Below are 16,911 nucleotides of genomic sequence, written 5' to 3' on the forward strand. Positions count from 1 at the left end.
GAGAGCACTCTGGAAGCTGCCTGGCCACTGCTCCAGTGCATTTCAGAGATATGCTGGCGCAGCCCTCCCCATACTGCTGGTGTATTGCCCATGCAACCAGGATGGTTGGGGAGGGTCATGGGCGTGGTGGGAGTGAATCAGCTCCATAAGTTGTTTGAGACCAGGAACATCCCCTAGAACCAGCTGAAAGCATCAGCAGCAAAACTTGTGGTGTAACCTGTAGGCACCCACGGAATCCAGAAAATACACCCTCCCCCAGCCTCCACACCCCAGTCTGTGCACAGGCAGGGTAGATGCCAAGTTGCATAGCATGGTTGTCCCTGCAACTCTGGGACCACAGTTGCCTGACCACATATCCCAATCCCAAAGGTCATGGCACAGATGTCCCTGCACTGCGCAAGATAAGTTCAATGCCCCCACCCTTTTTTTTGGCAAGATCCCTCTCCTGGCCAGGGGCCATGGCCACACCCGAGTAGCTGTGGCAGACAGCCCTGGGGCAGGCAGCTGCACAGTGTTTGGCTGAATGGGCTGCTGGGAACCACAGCTCCCTGGGGGCACCACCCTAAGACCCACCCACTGAGGCCAAACCCAATAGAGTTTGGAGGTGGCCCACCCATCTGAGTATATACATCCATGTACCCACCCAGGAAATTTTTATGCTGCTGCCTCTAGTTTCTTTGGTGGGAACCTATGCCTTTATGGTGGTGGGGTGTGTGGGCATGGCCTGGTGGGCATTGGCTGCTCCCCTCCTGAGCTCCTCTACCCCTGGGGCCATGTCCGCCACCTGGTGATAGGTTGGTTCCCCCATCCATCACAGCCATGCCATTGTGCCTTGTGATGTCTTGTGGGCGCAATGTAGGGTTGCCAGGTCCCTCTTCGCCACTGGTGGGAGGTTTGTGAGGTGGAGCCTGAGGAGGGTGGGGTTTAGGGAGGGGAGGGACTTCAATGCCATAGAGTCCCATTGCCCACGCAGCCATTTTCTCCAGGGGTACTGATATCTATTGGCTGGAGATCAGTTGTAATAGCAGGAGATCTCCAGCTATTACCTGGAGACTGGCAACCCTAGTATGATGACACAGTTGCTAGGGATGCCCATGCAACTGCACTGCCAGGCCTCTTGCTGATTCCCGGCCTATGAAGATTTCGTTTAGCGAATGGATCAGCAGCACTGCTGTTCCTAGATATAACCGTTTGACATTCAGAACCTGGAATATTCTGATAACTTGTGTCTTTCTTTATACAATCCTGTACTGAAATCCCTGCAGTGCTTCCCCAAACCAGCAGGCCCTTCTGGCACAGCCGCTGGGAATCAATCCCTGCCTTGGAGGACTTCCTTTAAGAGCGCTCTTATGCTTGTAAAAGGTAAAGGTCCCCTGTGCAAGCACCGGGTCATTCATTGACCCATAGGGAGACGTCACATCCCGACGTTTACTAGGCAGACTTTTTTTGCGGGGTGGTTTGCCAGTGCCTTCCCCAGTCCTCTTCCCTTTAACCCCAGCAAGCTGGGTACTCATTTTACCAACCTCGGAAGGTTGGAAGGCTGAGTCAACCTTGAGCCGGCTACCTAAAACCAACTTCCACAGGGATCGAACTCAGGTCGTGAGCAGAGCTTGGACTGCAGTACTGCAGCTTACCACTCTGCGCCATGGGGCTCCTGAATGCTTGACTAAACCCTAAATGCAAAACACTTCAGAACTTTGATTTTTTTTCTTGCCATAAGGGAAAGTTAACTTTTAAACAGTTTTGCATCCTACAAGTGTTGATGCAATGCAATCAAAATACTTTATAATCCTTTTCTAACATTTGAAAAAAAAGATGAAAAAGATGTATTATAGGAAAGCAAATTGAATGTATTTCTGTCATTTCAGGAGCTTCTTTTAATGCAATGACAATTTATTTTCTTTTGCTTCTGCCCACCAACCAACTGAGGGGCAGTGGGCAGCCTGGTTAATTGGTGGGCAATTGCCCACCATAACCAGGCAAATGGGAACCCTACTCATGTAGTAGATGCAGTGCATCTTTTACTGGCCTCTTCACCTGGTCAGGAGGAATGCTAGCCAAATTGGCAGTGACTCTGTCACTGGCTGTTGCCGTGGAACCCAATCAGCTGAGTCAGGAAATCTGTGGATGGCCTGGTCAAGCAGCAGTAGGGACCATATCAAGGCCTGAAGTAGAAAAGAAGAGTGAAGAAGTGAGTGGAGTGGGAAAGCAAGTGGAGAGTGAAACAGGCAGGAGAGCAAAGAGGAAGAACCAAAAGAAGGGAGCAAAATAGGGCCAGGCAGAAAATGAGGGCAGATAGGAAGGTAGAGTAGCCAGGCTGAGGGCAGGAAAGAGGTAGCTAGGTTGTAGGAATTAGGGTGTTGAAAAAAAATCGGTAAAATTCGGATTCTGCAAAATTTGGCCCGGTTTTATTCGGGAAATGCCAGTCCGAACTCCCCCGATTCGGATCTGTGGAATTCGGCATTAAGTTCGGAGTTCGTGAAAAAATTCGGCCATTAAAGCCATTAAAAACACATTTGCGCCTTTCAGCGGCTCTGGGGGGGGAATTTTTGGAGGTAGACAAAACTTTCGACTTAGCTTGAAGTGACTCTTCTTGCAAGAACCCCCAAGTTTTGTGAATACTGGATCGGGGGGGAGAGATACGGGGCCCGGAAGGGGTCCCCCCTCCTTAATGTGCATCTTTCCCCCCCTCGCAAACCAATACGGCGCCACGTGGCTGCACCCCAACTGGGGAAAACAAATCCAAGGAGCACACGAGGAGCAGTTGCAAAGCGGAGGAAGAAGACTCATGCAAGTAGCACTGCCGCTCTCACACACCCCCCCCTGCAAACCAATACCGCTCAGCTCAGCTCGGCTGGAGCTGGAGTCGGACCCCAAACAGAGAGACTCGCATCACTAGCCGCCGCACAGACTCAACTTTAAACTTTAAAAGCAGAACACACACTCCCGCAGAGGTGAGCAGGCACCCTCCCTCGGCAGAATGGGGCTTCCCCCCCCCAACCACAGAAATTGCTTTCCCCCACACACACAGACTCCATTCCCCCCCCCACACACACACAGGAGAAAAGGTATAGAGGAAAAACCCCAAAAATCAAACTGTGTGATATCTTCTTCAAGCACGGAGGAGAAGTAAATCCAATCCAGCTCGGCCCAGTCAGGTATTGGATCTCTCAGTATCACCGCCACCAAAATGGAAGGCAATGATTGAATACAGTTGGGAAGGTACAGGAGGGACTGCTGGGGCGGGAGTTTTTATACTCTTCTCCTGGCCATTTCAAAAGTGCAAATCCCTGTTCTGATTGGCCAGGAGAAGACCCAGTTTGGCCACCATTGGCTGCGGGAGAATGCTGCTTGCTAAGTGATGGTTATGCTGCTGATTCTGAGGCCCCAAATTTGCTGAATTTATCTGGCGATTGCGCCGAACTCGCCGAATTCGGCGCGTCGTTTTCCCGCCGGTTTTGAATTCGGTTGCATCCGAACTGAAAACCCCCGAATCAGGGAAAATTCGGCTGTTTTTTGGTTCGGACGAACCGAATTGACAGCCTTAGTAGGAATGTCAATTAAGGATCTTCTCTCCCTAAGGAGAAAAAGAGGGGGCAGAGTGATTTACAGCCATTAACACTGTAACAAAGCCTTGTTTAACGCCTGCAAAAACACTTAGATTTTTACCAGGGGACAGGAGGATGCAAATAAGGTTACCATCTTTGAGATGGGAAATTCCTGAAGATTTGGGGGTAGAGGCTGAGGAGGGACCTCAGTGGAGTATAAGGTGAGAGAGTCTACCCTCTGAAGGAGGCTTTTTCTCCATGCAAACTGATATCTGTAGTCTGGAGATCAGGTGTAATTCTGAGCGGTCTCCAGGCCCCACCTGAAGGTTGACAACCTAAATTCAAGAGATGTTTAATGTGCTCTTCCTCCTATAAAACATCTTGAAGCATAAATCGCTCTGTATGGTGATGGCCAAAGCCAGCCTGTTCTGTGAATGCACTCAGCACATCCCTCCAAGATTTCTGTTTCATGGTGCTGTTTTGATATGGATGAGACAGAAAAGGGAATTGTTAGATTCAGCATCTTTAAATTCACATTATCAGTGCTTCTTGTGCTTGATTTGCAGTATTAATTTTTGGAAACAAGGATCCATTAATATGAACATGTTTTCTCTCTCTTGTGCTGAGCAGCTTAATCACTGAGTAATACCAAAAAAGATTTCTGCCCTCTTAACATTCACCTCCAGCTTTGGATCAGCAAGCAGTAGCTAATAATAAAAGTCACTTTATCAGCCTCCACAAAGATAATTACTTATAAAGAGCTAGTAGGACAATACTTAGAAGATTTAATACTTTTTATGACTGATGTTGTGATAATACAAATTCCAAGGATGAGTTTGGGGTCATTTTGAATCTGTTTCCTCATGCAGCTTCATAAGGCTCCCTCTGAGTTCTTGTACTATATTTGGTAATAATTTTTGGAGACAAGCTGCTTTGGAGCAACTGATGGGGGAAATCTGACACTGCTGAAGGCGATCAGATAGAACCCTGACAATGGATTGAAGGCTATATAAATGCAAACTATTTAAGTGAGATCTTCAGACCAAAAGATAAAACTATAAACAAACATGGGTTCTTTACTGATACGTTTATGTTATATTTTTTCCAACAGAAACCTCCACTCATTTTCATAATTATTCTCCAACATCCCCCCCAAAAAATTCCCCACTCATTCAGTGACTTTCCTCCTCTAGAGTTAGAAATAACACAGTTCCGATGTCTGAATTTTCCTTTCAGTACTGCGCTGTAGAGAACTCTGTTGACTGCATTTGGGATTAGGCAAAAACAACTGTTTGAAGGGCCCAGTGAGCCAGGTTTGGGAGCCAGCACTATCCCAATCTACCCTCCCTGATGTAGGGATGGACTAGATTTTCCCTATTCCATTTCATGGTTGTTCCATACATTATTTGTCTTTGTCCTACACTCCACTTAGGGTTGCCAATTCTGGTTTAGGAGCTTGCTGGAAATATAGAGGCACCTTTCCCCTCAGTATGTTACAGTTGCGCAGAAGCAAAAAAGCCATCCTGATGTGACGACAAGTACAATTACACAGGCACCCCAATCCTAAGGGGGGGTAGTAAGTTAATGGCCGGGGAGGGCGCAGCAGCGCTGCCTTCTGAGAGGCTTCCCCGGCCGTAAATATAAAATAAAATGATTTTCTGAGCAAAACCAGTGAAACTCTCCCATGGGGCTATGCCACCTATTTTGCAGGCATAACTCTACGCCTGCAAAATGGTGCGTTACTGGTGCTAAAGGGCTTTGGAATCTGCTTAAAGGCAGCTCCACCCTCAGGAACACTCTGGGAATGCTGGTGTGAGCTCTCGCACCGGAAAAATGATGTTCCTCGGTGCCAGCATATATCACCGTGCACCAGCATCCATGCAGTGGCATGGGCGCTGGTGCTGGGGTCACACCGGCTCCTATGCAGCTCCGCCCTCCCCTTAGGATTGCACAATAAGATTATTTTTTGTGGTGGTTTACTGAATGTGTTCTTATGTGATGGTGAAAAACCACACAGCAAGAATCATGATGTAACCTATCATACAATCACACCAAGATAGCTTTTATGCCACCATTTACCACTGTTCACAAATATAAATGCAAACTGGTAAAACACTATACAAAATAAATCTTAATGCAATTGTGCATGATTATCAGAGCTCACTCACATGTGCATAAAACATATAAAAAGAGGGAATATACATGAAGGATTGGAAAGCATGCCTCATATTATATTTGTAGGGAAAACCAGGATAATGAAGAATATGTGATGTTCCTCAAAGATAACACCAGATAATCTGGAACTCAAAAAATCTATGCAGAAATTTGGATAAGGAGCATGTTAGTCATACCATATCCTGTTCACCTACTGGGGAAGACTACCTTCATCTTATCGCCACATGTTTGGAAGCTCAAAGAGTTCAAAAGATACATTGACAGTGCAGTTCCAAACAGATCTGCCCCTTTCTAAACCCATTACCTTGTTTAGGATTGCATTGTCAATTTGCCAGATTAATAAAGTTGCCAACCTCCAGGTACTAGCTGGATTACAACTGATTTCCAGCTCACCTGGAGAAAATCGTCATTTTGGCAATTATGGCATTGAAGTCCCTCCCCCTCCCCAAGCCCCACCCTCCTCAGGCTCCGCCCCCAAAAATCTCCAGGTATTTCCCAACCCAGAGCTGGCAACCCTACAGATTAACCAGTCCCAGAAAGCTTATACAATTTACAATGATGTCCCCACTGAACACCATTTCACCTATCATCTCAATAAAATAGCAACACTTAAGATGCTGAATTGTTCTCTCTACTCCACACTATTTATAGTGCAGTCCTGCAGAGTTACACCAGCCCAGGTCCACTCAAAACAATTTAGCCACATTTCAGAAAAGGAATTCAATTTTTCTTCAAAAAATTTCCAAGTTTACTTTTGAAATCCTATTTTGAAAGACATTGTCTTGTTGATAAATGTTATAGTATTTAACTTAACAAATAATATTTTTATATCTTGCTTACCCCTTGCTGCCCAATCTGTGATTTAAAATATTTTATTTTTTCACACCAAGGGAATCTAATTCAAGTTTAAAAAAAAAAAACTGCATTAGGATTTCCTTCCAAATTTATTTCAGCTGCAACAGAAACAAAAGCCAGCTGGGATTGTATCCTGAGTCTTCAAGGTCTGTAGCATTATGTTTATGCAGTTCTGCAAACTCTGAAGGTGTCCCTGTGTAATGATTAATAATAAGACAATGCTATTAACCTCAGTATTAGCCCCAGGCTGGATGGCTGAATCAGAAACCCCACCTCTGCATCTTCCAGTCCTGGGGACAGGCAAGCATTACACAGCAGTTTTGTTCTAATAAATGTTCTAATGCACACAATAATTCTTACAAACAGAAAATAAAATAGCAATGATGTACAAAAAAAAGTGAAAGTCGTTACAATTCTTTCCACGCTGATAGGCATTTTTTTTAAAATGCATACTTTCTATTTTTGTAGGAGGAATTAATTGTGTGTCTTGTATCTTAGACTCTGAAGCTCTAACTGCTACACAACACTGACTTTCATAAGGTAGCTGCTGTTGAACAGTACAACTGTAAGGTTGCCAGGTCCCTCTTCACCACCGGCAGGAGGTTTTGGGGGGTGGAGGGCAGGGTTTGGGGAGGGACTTCAATGCCATAGAGTCCAATTGCCAAAGCAGCCATTTTCTCCAGGTGAACTGATCTCTATTGGCTGGGGATCAGTTCCAACAACGGGAGATCTCCAGCTACTACCTGGAGGTTGGCAACCCTAAACAGTAGCAACCAGTCAGGCCTAGTTGAGTCATGCAAGTCAGGTGGTATCAAGTCACCCACAGGTTGCTGCCAGTCCTAGGTTTGCCCACCTTCCAGGTGGGACTTGGAGATCTCTCAGAATTACATCTGAACACTGGAGAAGAGATCTGTCCCCCTGGAGAAAATGGCTGCTCTGGAGGATAGACTCTATGGCAATATACCCAGCTGAGGCTTCTTCCCTCCTCAAACCCTGCCCTCCTTAGACTGCACCACAAAATCTCCAGGAATTTCCCAACCTGGAGATGGCAACCCTAGCCAGGCCTGGCCCCAGTGAGTACTTCCCCAAAGGACAAAGGGCCCTGCTCCCTCTCTCTGACTTTTAGTGGTAGAACCAAGCCTGGAATCAGTGGTCACCTAGCAATGGTCACTGAAGGAATCCATTGCTTAAAGCTAATTTTATCATTTTCAGCTTTTTAAAACTCCCCAATGATTTTTTTTTTTAAGATTTCAGATTTTTTTCTGCTAACATGTGGCCCTTTTCAGGTTTATAGAAAGATCTGTCTTGCCCTGTCACAGCTCCAGCCAACAAATTTAAGTATCCAACGATTCAGCCGGCTTCACTATTAGAATATAAGATATATATAAGTAAACACATATATTTGAAAACAAATTTTGAAAAAAACAGTGATAACTAAGTATGTAAGAAACATAATTAATACACTGCTGTGGCAGGAGCCTTAACCTAGTACTCAGTGCACAAACAGTTGTCTATTTCCTCACAGGTTCATTATAAAAAAAATAGTGCAGAATGCACATAGTTCTTAAACAAAAAGATACAGATGTCTCACAGATGAACATAAATCCAAGTTGAACATAGATAGCCTGTATGATAACGTTGACGGAAATTTCTCATCTTATAATGGCTCTGTGAGGAAACAGATATGCTTTATGCAATGTGTACTGGCTTCCACCTCCTGGAATGTCAATGTCCTGTTTTCTTACATGCTCAGCTATCACTGTCTTTTCAAAATTTGTTTTTACATATACGTGCTTTTAAATGATTTATGTGTCTATTAATTTTTACACTTGTTAATATGTATATGTTTCTACAGCCCCCCCCCCCCATGAAGCATAGGTAAGAAATGTAGGGGTGGTTATTGACCAATGGTCAAGTCTAATACTTTTTGCCATTGCACCATTTTATTTTTGCCTCTTCAGTTTGACTCATTTTGGGGCTTTTCTCTATAACTTTTTTTCCTGAGTGTGTGTGTGTGTGGGAGCAGATTCTGTGTGTGTATGTGTGAGGGCGGAAGCCAAAGGGGGTGGGTTTACCTGTTCTGCTGGGGGGTGGGCTTGATTGCCTCTGTGTGGGACTATGCTTTCTGCTGTTTTCACCGGTTGCCAACTTCGTGTGGAGTTAACTGTGGGTCAGTGAGTCTCTCTCTGGCTGGCTCCTATTGTTTCCAATGGGCTGTGCAGCCGCTCCTGTTGTTTCTAATGGGCTAGCCTGTCATTCGTTTTAGTACATCCCATGTCAGTGAGTCTCTCTCTGTCTGGCCCGTTCTTCTCCTTTGTTTGGAATTTGCGTATTCTGGTTGAGGGGGAGGGCTGTTCTGCTGGGGGGGACTTGATCTCTTTGCGAGTGTGATTTGGGGCGGGGTTACCTGTCCTGGGGGGGCTGATCTCCTCTTTGAGAGTGTGATTGTTGCTGTGGAAGTTTTGAAACCAGCAGCATGAAATCTATCAATACTGAAGATACGGAATTTGCGCAGGTTGCACACACGCTAGTAGCGTTATAAGATGCTGTGTTGAAATGAAAAGATACGTTACCCATGCTAGTTACGCTGTTTACTCACGCTTTGAGACTTATAGGATGCACTTTCGGCGTAGTATGAAAGCTTTTCTTGCTTGTGTTACATCGGCTCTTAGAAGCCACGGACTGGCTTCTACTGTGTGTGTGTGTGTGTGGGGGGGGAAGCCAAAGGGGAGGGGTGACCTGTCCTGGTGGGGGGGGCTTGATCTCCTCTTTGCGAGTGTGATTGTTGCTGTTTTCACTGGTTGCCACCTTCGCCTGGAGGTCAGTGTGTGTCAGTGAGTCTCTCTCTGGCTGCCCCAGAAACAATGGGAGGTTTTGCCTTGGATTTGACGCTCTCTAGATGCACATTTCCCCCATCCAAATTTCCAGATCTCAACAATAAGCCCCCCTGCAGAGTTTTGAGAATTCAGATGGGGGAAATGTGCATCTAGAGAGCAGCAAATCAAAGCAAAACATCCCATGCGTAAATAGCCAATGCAGCATCCTGCTTATTACCCCCCTCCCCAGCCCCCTGCGTGTGTCCCTGCTCAGGATTTCTCCTTTCCTCTGACAGTGACAGCTCAGCCACATTGTCTCCTCCCTCAACTCCCCCCACCCCTTTCTTCACTGTTTTTGGGTGCCCCTGGGGCTGAGGAAGCGGTGACAGGAGGAAGTGAAATGTAGAGGAAAGGGTGGGCAGTCCTGATCCTCTGGCCTGCTTTCTTGGAAGTAAGAGCCACGGTGGGGCTTTGCTCCCAAGGTAAAGCAGAGCTAATTGTAAACAACACCGCCTTTTAGCAGTCCGCAACAATGGGAGGTTTTGCCTTGGATTTTCCGCTCTCTAGATGCACATTTTCCCCATCCAAACTCTCAAATCTCAACAATAAGCCCCCCTGCAGAGTTTTGAGAATTTGTCTGGGGGAAATGTGCATCTAGAAAGTGGAAAATCCAAAGCAAAACCTCCCGTGCATAAATAGCCAACGGGAAACAATGGGAGGTTTTGCCTTGGATTTGCCGCTCAAGGTTGACTCAGCCTTCCATCCTTCTGAGGTCGGTCAAATGAGTACCCAGCTTGCTGGGGGTAAAGGGAAGATGACTGGGGAAGGCACTGGCAAACCACCCCACAAACAAAGTCTGCCTTGGAAACGTCAGGATGTGATGTCACCCCATGGGTCAGGAATGACCCGGTGCTTGCACAGGGGACCTTTACCTTTACCTTAGATGCACATTAAGGATTGCCTGCTCCCATTCATTCCAATGGGCAGATGGGGGGACCCCTTCCATACTCCATAACCTGGGACCCCCTGACCCAATCTTAATCAAACTTGGGGGTTCTTGCAAGTAGGGTCCCTCCAAGCTACTCTGAAAGATTGGGACCTCTACCTCCAAAAATGCCCGCCCCCGGAGCCACGGAAAGCCGCAAATGTGCTTTATATGGCTTTATTCGGCCGAATTTATTCGTGAACACTGAATTTCATGCCGAATTCCACAGATCCGAATAGGGGGAGTTTGGACTTCGGCATTTTACGAATAAAAACAGGCCAAATTTTGCTGAATCCGAATTTTACCGGAAAAAAATTTCAACAGCCCTAGGGGCTGGAGAACTGGGTTTGATTCCCTCCTCCACATGAAACCTGCTGGGTGACCTTGGGCCAGTGACAGTTCTCTCAGAACTCTCTCCACCCACACGGAGGCAGGCAATGGCAAACCACCTCCGAACATCTCTTGCCTCTGTACTAGCTTGTGGAACAAAGTGGGCAGGTGCAGCAACTAGGAAGACCCTCTAAATGGCAGCACAGGTACAGACTGCTAAATGTGCAATTCCATTTAGCAGGAGATTCTCTGAGTTGCTGGCAGCAATGGGTGGATGCCAGTTTGTTTTTGGCCCTCCTGGAAAGTGAAGGGAACGGGTGGGGCTGCCGAGCAGAGACTTCGGATGGCTGTGGTTTCCCCCCTCCCCCAGATCCTGGGGCCAACCATAAGGAATAGGGGGGGATTGTGAGGCCATTCCTTTCCAACCTCCATGGTAGATCTAGATTTTTGTCAAGAACTGTGTCCCCATCTTTGGTTCTCCCTTCTCTACCATGTATGTTGTAATGATGGTGTGACATATACGTAGGGTTGCCAGGTCCCTCTTAGCAACCGGTGGGAGATTTTGGGGCAGAGCCTGAGGAGGGCAGGGTTTGGGGAGGGACTTCAATGCCATAGAGTTCAATTGCCAAAGCGGCCACTTTCTCCAGGTGAACCGATCTCTATCGGTTGGAGATCAGTTGTAATAGCAGGAGATCTCCAGCTAATATCTGGAGGTTGGCAACCCTACCTATACGTGGGACTGTAGTTCAGGTAGTTTTACTGTGAGCATTGGACAATGAAATATGATACATAAACCATTTAAACTCATGTTTAAAAATCCTGCAGGGACCCAAATGGCTTATTATGTGAGGCCAATTTACTAAAACCCCATTGTATATCACTCTAGAAAGGGGAAAAACAACCCTCAAGGTCCCAAATCCCATTTTTTCATTCCCACTCTTCTCTGATTGTGCATGTCATACATACACTATCCATGCACCGTAGGAAGTTGGGACTAGGACAACTCACCTGCACAGCACTATATATACACTTTGCCATTTTTACAAATAAATAATGAAAGGAGAAACTAGCAACAGCGAGTTTGCTCTGTTAGGGATTGGACTGAAACAAGCAGAAGCAATCACCAAATGAATTATAAGTTGGCTCAGAAATGATGTTAACATGAAGGGATTCATAAGTTATTTCTTTATTCATTCCCCCAAGACATTCAGTTCTCCTGGCTTTTTTCATACTTTTCATACTTTCATTTTTTCTATAATAATTTGGTGTTGAAAGATGGGAAAAAAGAGAACAACAGTGACAGGAAAATGTATCACATTCATTTGCTGTTGGCATCAGTGAACTTTTTCAACGTTTTCTTGAGGTCAGTGAAATGGAGCTGCAACATTGTGTGTGAGTGTGTGCATGTGTGTGTGTTTATGATACACAATCCTGCAGTGAGTACCAAGAATGTAATGTGGGGAGGCAGGACAAAGAGGACACATTCCCCTCCAAAATATGAAACTGTCCCCTCTCAAATAGATTACAGTCAGGCTTTGACTCTGTTCCTGACATATTAAAAAAAAAAAACAATATTGAAGCCTCAGCCTTTATCGGCAAGGCACAGTTGTGGAGCCATCCTGAGCCACCATCTGTGGTCTGCTTGGGAAAGACAAAACTCAGGATTTCAAGTGAGCCAAGCCACTCTTCAGAAAAGCAGCCGTGGAACAATATCAGACTGAAATGTTTTAGAAAGACTAAAGACAGATGTTTTATACTCAGTAGCTTTGATGTCTGGGTAACAGCAATTTTAGTGGGCTAATTTTTTTCTTCCAGAAAAATTGGAATGTGTAATTATCTCCCCCCAATTAAAAATATCTTGTTCAGTGTTGTCACTTTCCATGGCTGTTTCTGCACTGATGCTTTTTCTTTCCCTGAATGCTGATTTTTCCTCCCTTCTTGAATTATTCACTTGGATGACCCCATATAACCAGGACTTCACAGTAAATGGGGGTAGCAACACAGTACAAGATGGCCCATCAGATTTAGCTATATAAAGACATCAGTGAGTGGAAGGGACAGCAGCACCACAAACAATTTTTATACAATTCTGCAAAGAATGTTGGAAGAGAAAACAATCACCAAAAAAGGCATTTGGGGGAGGACATTACTAAAAATGTTTGCAAAAAAAACCCCTCTGTGAATGGTTTTATTTTCATTCTAAAATGGCTACCCCCAGATTTGTTAAGTTTAAAAGAAAAAAACTTGGAGCTGGATCAGACATTTCATGGAGCCAGAGCACAGCTGGATCATGGGGTCTTGGTGGTTAGGGCTGCCCTCTGCTTACCTTGAATTGGTACCCCCCCTCATTATTGAAAAAATAGTTGCTTTGTAAATATCTAACAAAAATATTAAACACCCTTTATTTCTTTAGGAACTGCATGAAGGTGCTTTCAAAACATAACATGTGCAGAGTGGAATTCAGAACAGATGGTGCTCAGGCGGCAGTCTTTGGCACTTACCTGGCCGATGTGCCTTTGGAACAGCCATGTTTGTCACGCGTCCTCCATCCTGAGGTTTGGGAGGCGATGCAGTAAATCTGCAAATCCCCGATTCTGATGGGGTGCTTGAGGTCAGGCTGTCTGTGTAGTCATTAGTCCCTGCCGTTAGCTGCTCTGAGGAGGTGTCTGATATGAAGCATTCTGTGATGGTAAACTTGGCATGTCGCAGCTGCTCTTCCATCTTGGCATGTTCATATGCTCTTGCTAGCTCTTCATATGTAGAGGAGGCACTTTCTGTGGAGACCATGCTGCTTCGAGCTCGATCTAAAGACCAAAAAGAAAGAGTAGGCACTTCATGGGGAAACTCTGCTGACTTTTTAAATAAACAAGGTTCAGACATTAGAGGGAAGAAGAGTTCATGTTCTCGATTAGTGCTTCTCTACTTTCCATATTACCCTGACCTGGAGAGCCCCAGGCTAGTCTGATGTTGTCAGATCTCAGAAGCTAAGCAGGGTTGGCCCTGGTTAGTATTTGAATGGGCAACCTCCAAGGAATACTAGGGTTGTGATACGGAGGCAGGCAATGGCAAACCTCCTCTGAACGTCTCTTGCCTTATAAACTCTATGGGGTTGCTGTGACTTGATGGCACACACACATACATACACATTCCAGATTGGCCAATAACACTATGGCCATTTATGCTTGGTAATTAGCAGCGCGTTCCAGGCTGAAGTGCCCCGCATATTTTTTTTAGTTTTTCCCGCTGAGCCATCATTCAGGAAGTGACTGCGAAGCCGGTGAATACCTGTTTCACATTTCTTAAGAGCCCATTTAATGCAACCTTTTGTGTTTGCTCCGCCCCTGCCTCGAAGAATCCCCTCAAGCATGCAAAATGACAGCCGTGTGTTAGCTATGCAAACAGCGGTTGCTAATGGAAGGAACAAAGGAGCAGGTGAGTGGTGTGTGTGTGTGTGGAATTTCTCCTTTTACATCGGGACCATGAATAGGCATTTTAAAGGTTGCATTTTAAAAAAGAGCTTTGAGCGAGCATCAAAATTGACACTGCATAAATGGCCTATGTTTTAAAGGACATATTTTCTTAAAAGCATTATGCCAATCATGTTGCTTACACTGAAAATGAAATAATAGAATCACAGAGTTGGAAGGGACCACCGGGTCATCTAATCCAACCCCCTGCACAATGCAGGAAATTAACAACTACCTCCCCCCACATCCCCAGTGACCCAACCCTCCCCCCGCCATGCAGGATCCCACAATCAAAGCACTCCCAACAGATGGCCATCTAGCCTCTGCTTAAAGACCTCCAAAGACGGGGACTCCACCACCCTCCGAAGCAGCACATTCCACCGTCGAACAGCCCTCACCGTCAGAAAGTTCTTCCTAATGTTTAGGTGGAATCACTTTTCTCTTAGTTTAAATCCATTACTCTGTATCCTAGTCTCTGGAGCAACAGAGAACAAGCTAGTTCCCTCATCAACATGACATCCCTTCAAATATTTAAACATGGATATCATGTCTCCGCTCAACCTTCTCTTCTCCAAACTAAACAAACCCAACTCCCTAAGTCTCTTCTCATAGGGCATGGATTCCAGACCTCTGACCATTCTGGTCGCCCTCCTCTGGACACGCTCCAACTTGTCAACATCCTTCTTAAATTGTGGAGCCCAAAACTGGACACAGTATTCCAAGTGAGGTCTGACCAATGCAGAATACAGTGGTAGCATTACTTCCCTTGATCTAGACGCAATACTCCTATTGATGCAGCCCAGAATTGCATTGGCCTTCTTAGCCGCCATATCACACTGTTGACTCATGTTCAGTTTGTGGTCCACTAAGACTCCCAGATCTCTTTCACATGTACTGTTGTCAATCCAACTCTCTCCCATCCTGTACCTGTGCCTTATGTTGTTTCTGCCTAGGTGAAGTACTTTATACTTCTCTCTATTGAAATCCATTGTATTGCTTATGGCCCAGCTCTCCAGTCTATCGAGGTCATTCTGAACTCTGACCCTGTCCTCTGGGATATTAATTACCCCTCCTAACTTGGTGTCATCTGCAAATTTGATTAGCATGCTCTCTATTCCATCATCCAAGTAATTTATAAAAATATTAAATAGTACTGGTCCCAGGACAAACCCCTGTGGTACCCCACTTGTCACTCCTCTCCAGGATGAAGTTGTGCCATTAATGAGCACCTTTTCGGTTCGTTTGGTCCACCAATTACCAAGCCACCTCACAGTAGCAGTGTCCAGCCCACATTTTACTAGCTTTGTTTCAAGAAGATCGTGGGGGACTTTATCAAAGGCTTTACTGAAATCAAGGTACACTACATCTACAGCATTCCCTTCATCTACCACACTTGTCACTCTTTCAAAAAAAGATATGAGATTAGTTTGGCATGACCTGTTTTTGAGAAACCCATGTTGACTGTCAGTAATCACGGCATTTCTTTCTAAGTGCTTACAGACCATCTGTTTAATTATCTGCTCTAGTATTTTACCTAGTATTGATGTCAGGCTGACTGGGCGATAATTGTTTGGGATTTCTTTCCCCCCATTTTTAAAGATGGGGACCACATTTGCCCTCCTCCAGTCTGCTGGAACTTCTCCTGTTCTCCATGAATTCTCAAAGATTATTGCCAGTGGTTCTGAAATCACTTGAGCCAGTTCTTTTAACACCCTTGGATGCAGTTCGTCCTGCCCCGGAGACTTGAATTCATTAAGAGTAGCCAGGTATTCCAGTACTATCTCAGTGTCTATACTATGCTGTAATTCCCCTATTGCATCCTGTGCTCCATTATTCCCAGGTTGAGCACTATTCCCCTTTTGGGAGAAGACTGATACAAAAAAGGAGTTAAGTAATTCTGTCTTTTCTGCCTCCCCTGTTAATAACTCACCATCCTCTCCACACAATGACCCGATCGTTACCCTGATCTTCCTTTTGTTATGGACATAACCAAAAAACCCTTTTTGTTGTTTTTAACTTCCCTGGCTAGCCGGAGCTCATTCTGCGCTTTAGCCTTCCTGACTTTCTCCCTACATGTGCCGGCTACTTGTTTGAATTCCTCTTTGTTGATTTCTCCCTTTTTCCATTTCTTGTACATGCCCTTCTTAAATCCTATCTCAACCAAAAGTTCTTTAGTCATCCACCCTGGTTTCTTCAAACCTCTACTTTTTTTTCTCATCGTGGGAATTGATTGAAATTGCGCCTTCAATATCTCCCTTTTAAGAATTTCCCATCCTTCATGTACTCCCTTCTCATTCAATATTCTCACCCACGGGATCACACCCAGTAGTTCCCTAATTTATTGAAATCAGCTTTCTTAAAGTCTAGAGTACATGTGTGACTATTTCTTGCTTCTCCTTTCTGCTGTATAACAAACTCCAGGAGTACATGGTCATTCCCACCTAAAGATCCCACTCCTTCTACCCCATAAACCAAGTCATCATTATTGGTTAAGATCAGATCCAAAATGGCTGTTCCGCTTGTCGCTTCTTCCACTTTTGGGACTATGAAGTTGTCTGCAAGGGAAGTGAGGATACTTTGGCAAAAAAAAAAAAATCCTGTCTTTGATTCTTAAATAACATTTTGAGCTGAAAGGGACGTCACTTTTGAATCATATTCAGTGTTTGCAAATGACAGATGGAAGGGTAAACAATGCTCAGAAAATGAAGACTGCATAAAGAATGATAGGTTTAAAG

At 45.1% G+C, this 16,911-nt stretch overlaps 1 protein-coding gene across 3 annotated transcripts in view; it reads right to left on the reverse strand.

The window, feature by feature from the left end:
* Positions 1–16,911, reverse strand: part of DSCAM (DS cell adhesion molecule) — a 439,612-nt gene that overhangs the window by 18,036 nt on the left and 404,665 nt on the right. For all 3 annotated transcript variants that reach the window (XM_056858130.1, XM_056858129.1, XM_056858131.1), the window contains one exon: positions 13,211–13,513. In XM_056858130.1, coding sequence (XP_056714108.1) covers positions 13,211–13,513 — 303 coding nt within the window. The remainder of the gene's footprint in view (positions 1–13,210; positions 13,514–16,911) is intronic.

This window comes from Euleptes europaea, chromosome 12, assembly GCF_029931775.1.
Source record: "Euleptes europaea isolate rEulEur1 chromosome 12, rEulEur1.hap1, whole genome shotgun sequence".
NCBI lineage: Eukaryota > Metazoa > Chordata > Lepidosauria > Squamata > Sphaerodactylidae > Euleptes > Euleptes europaea.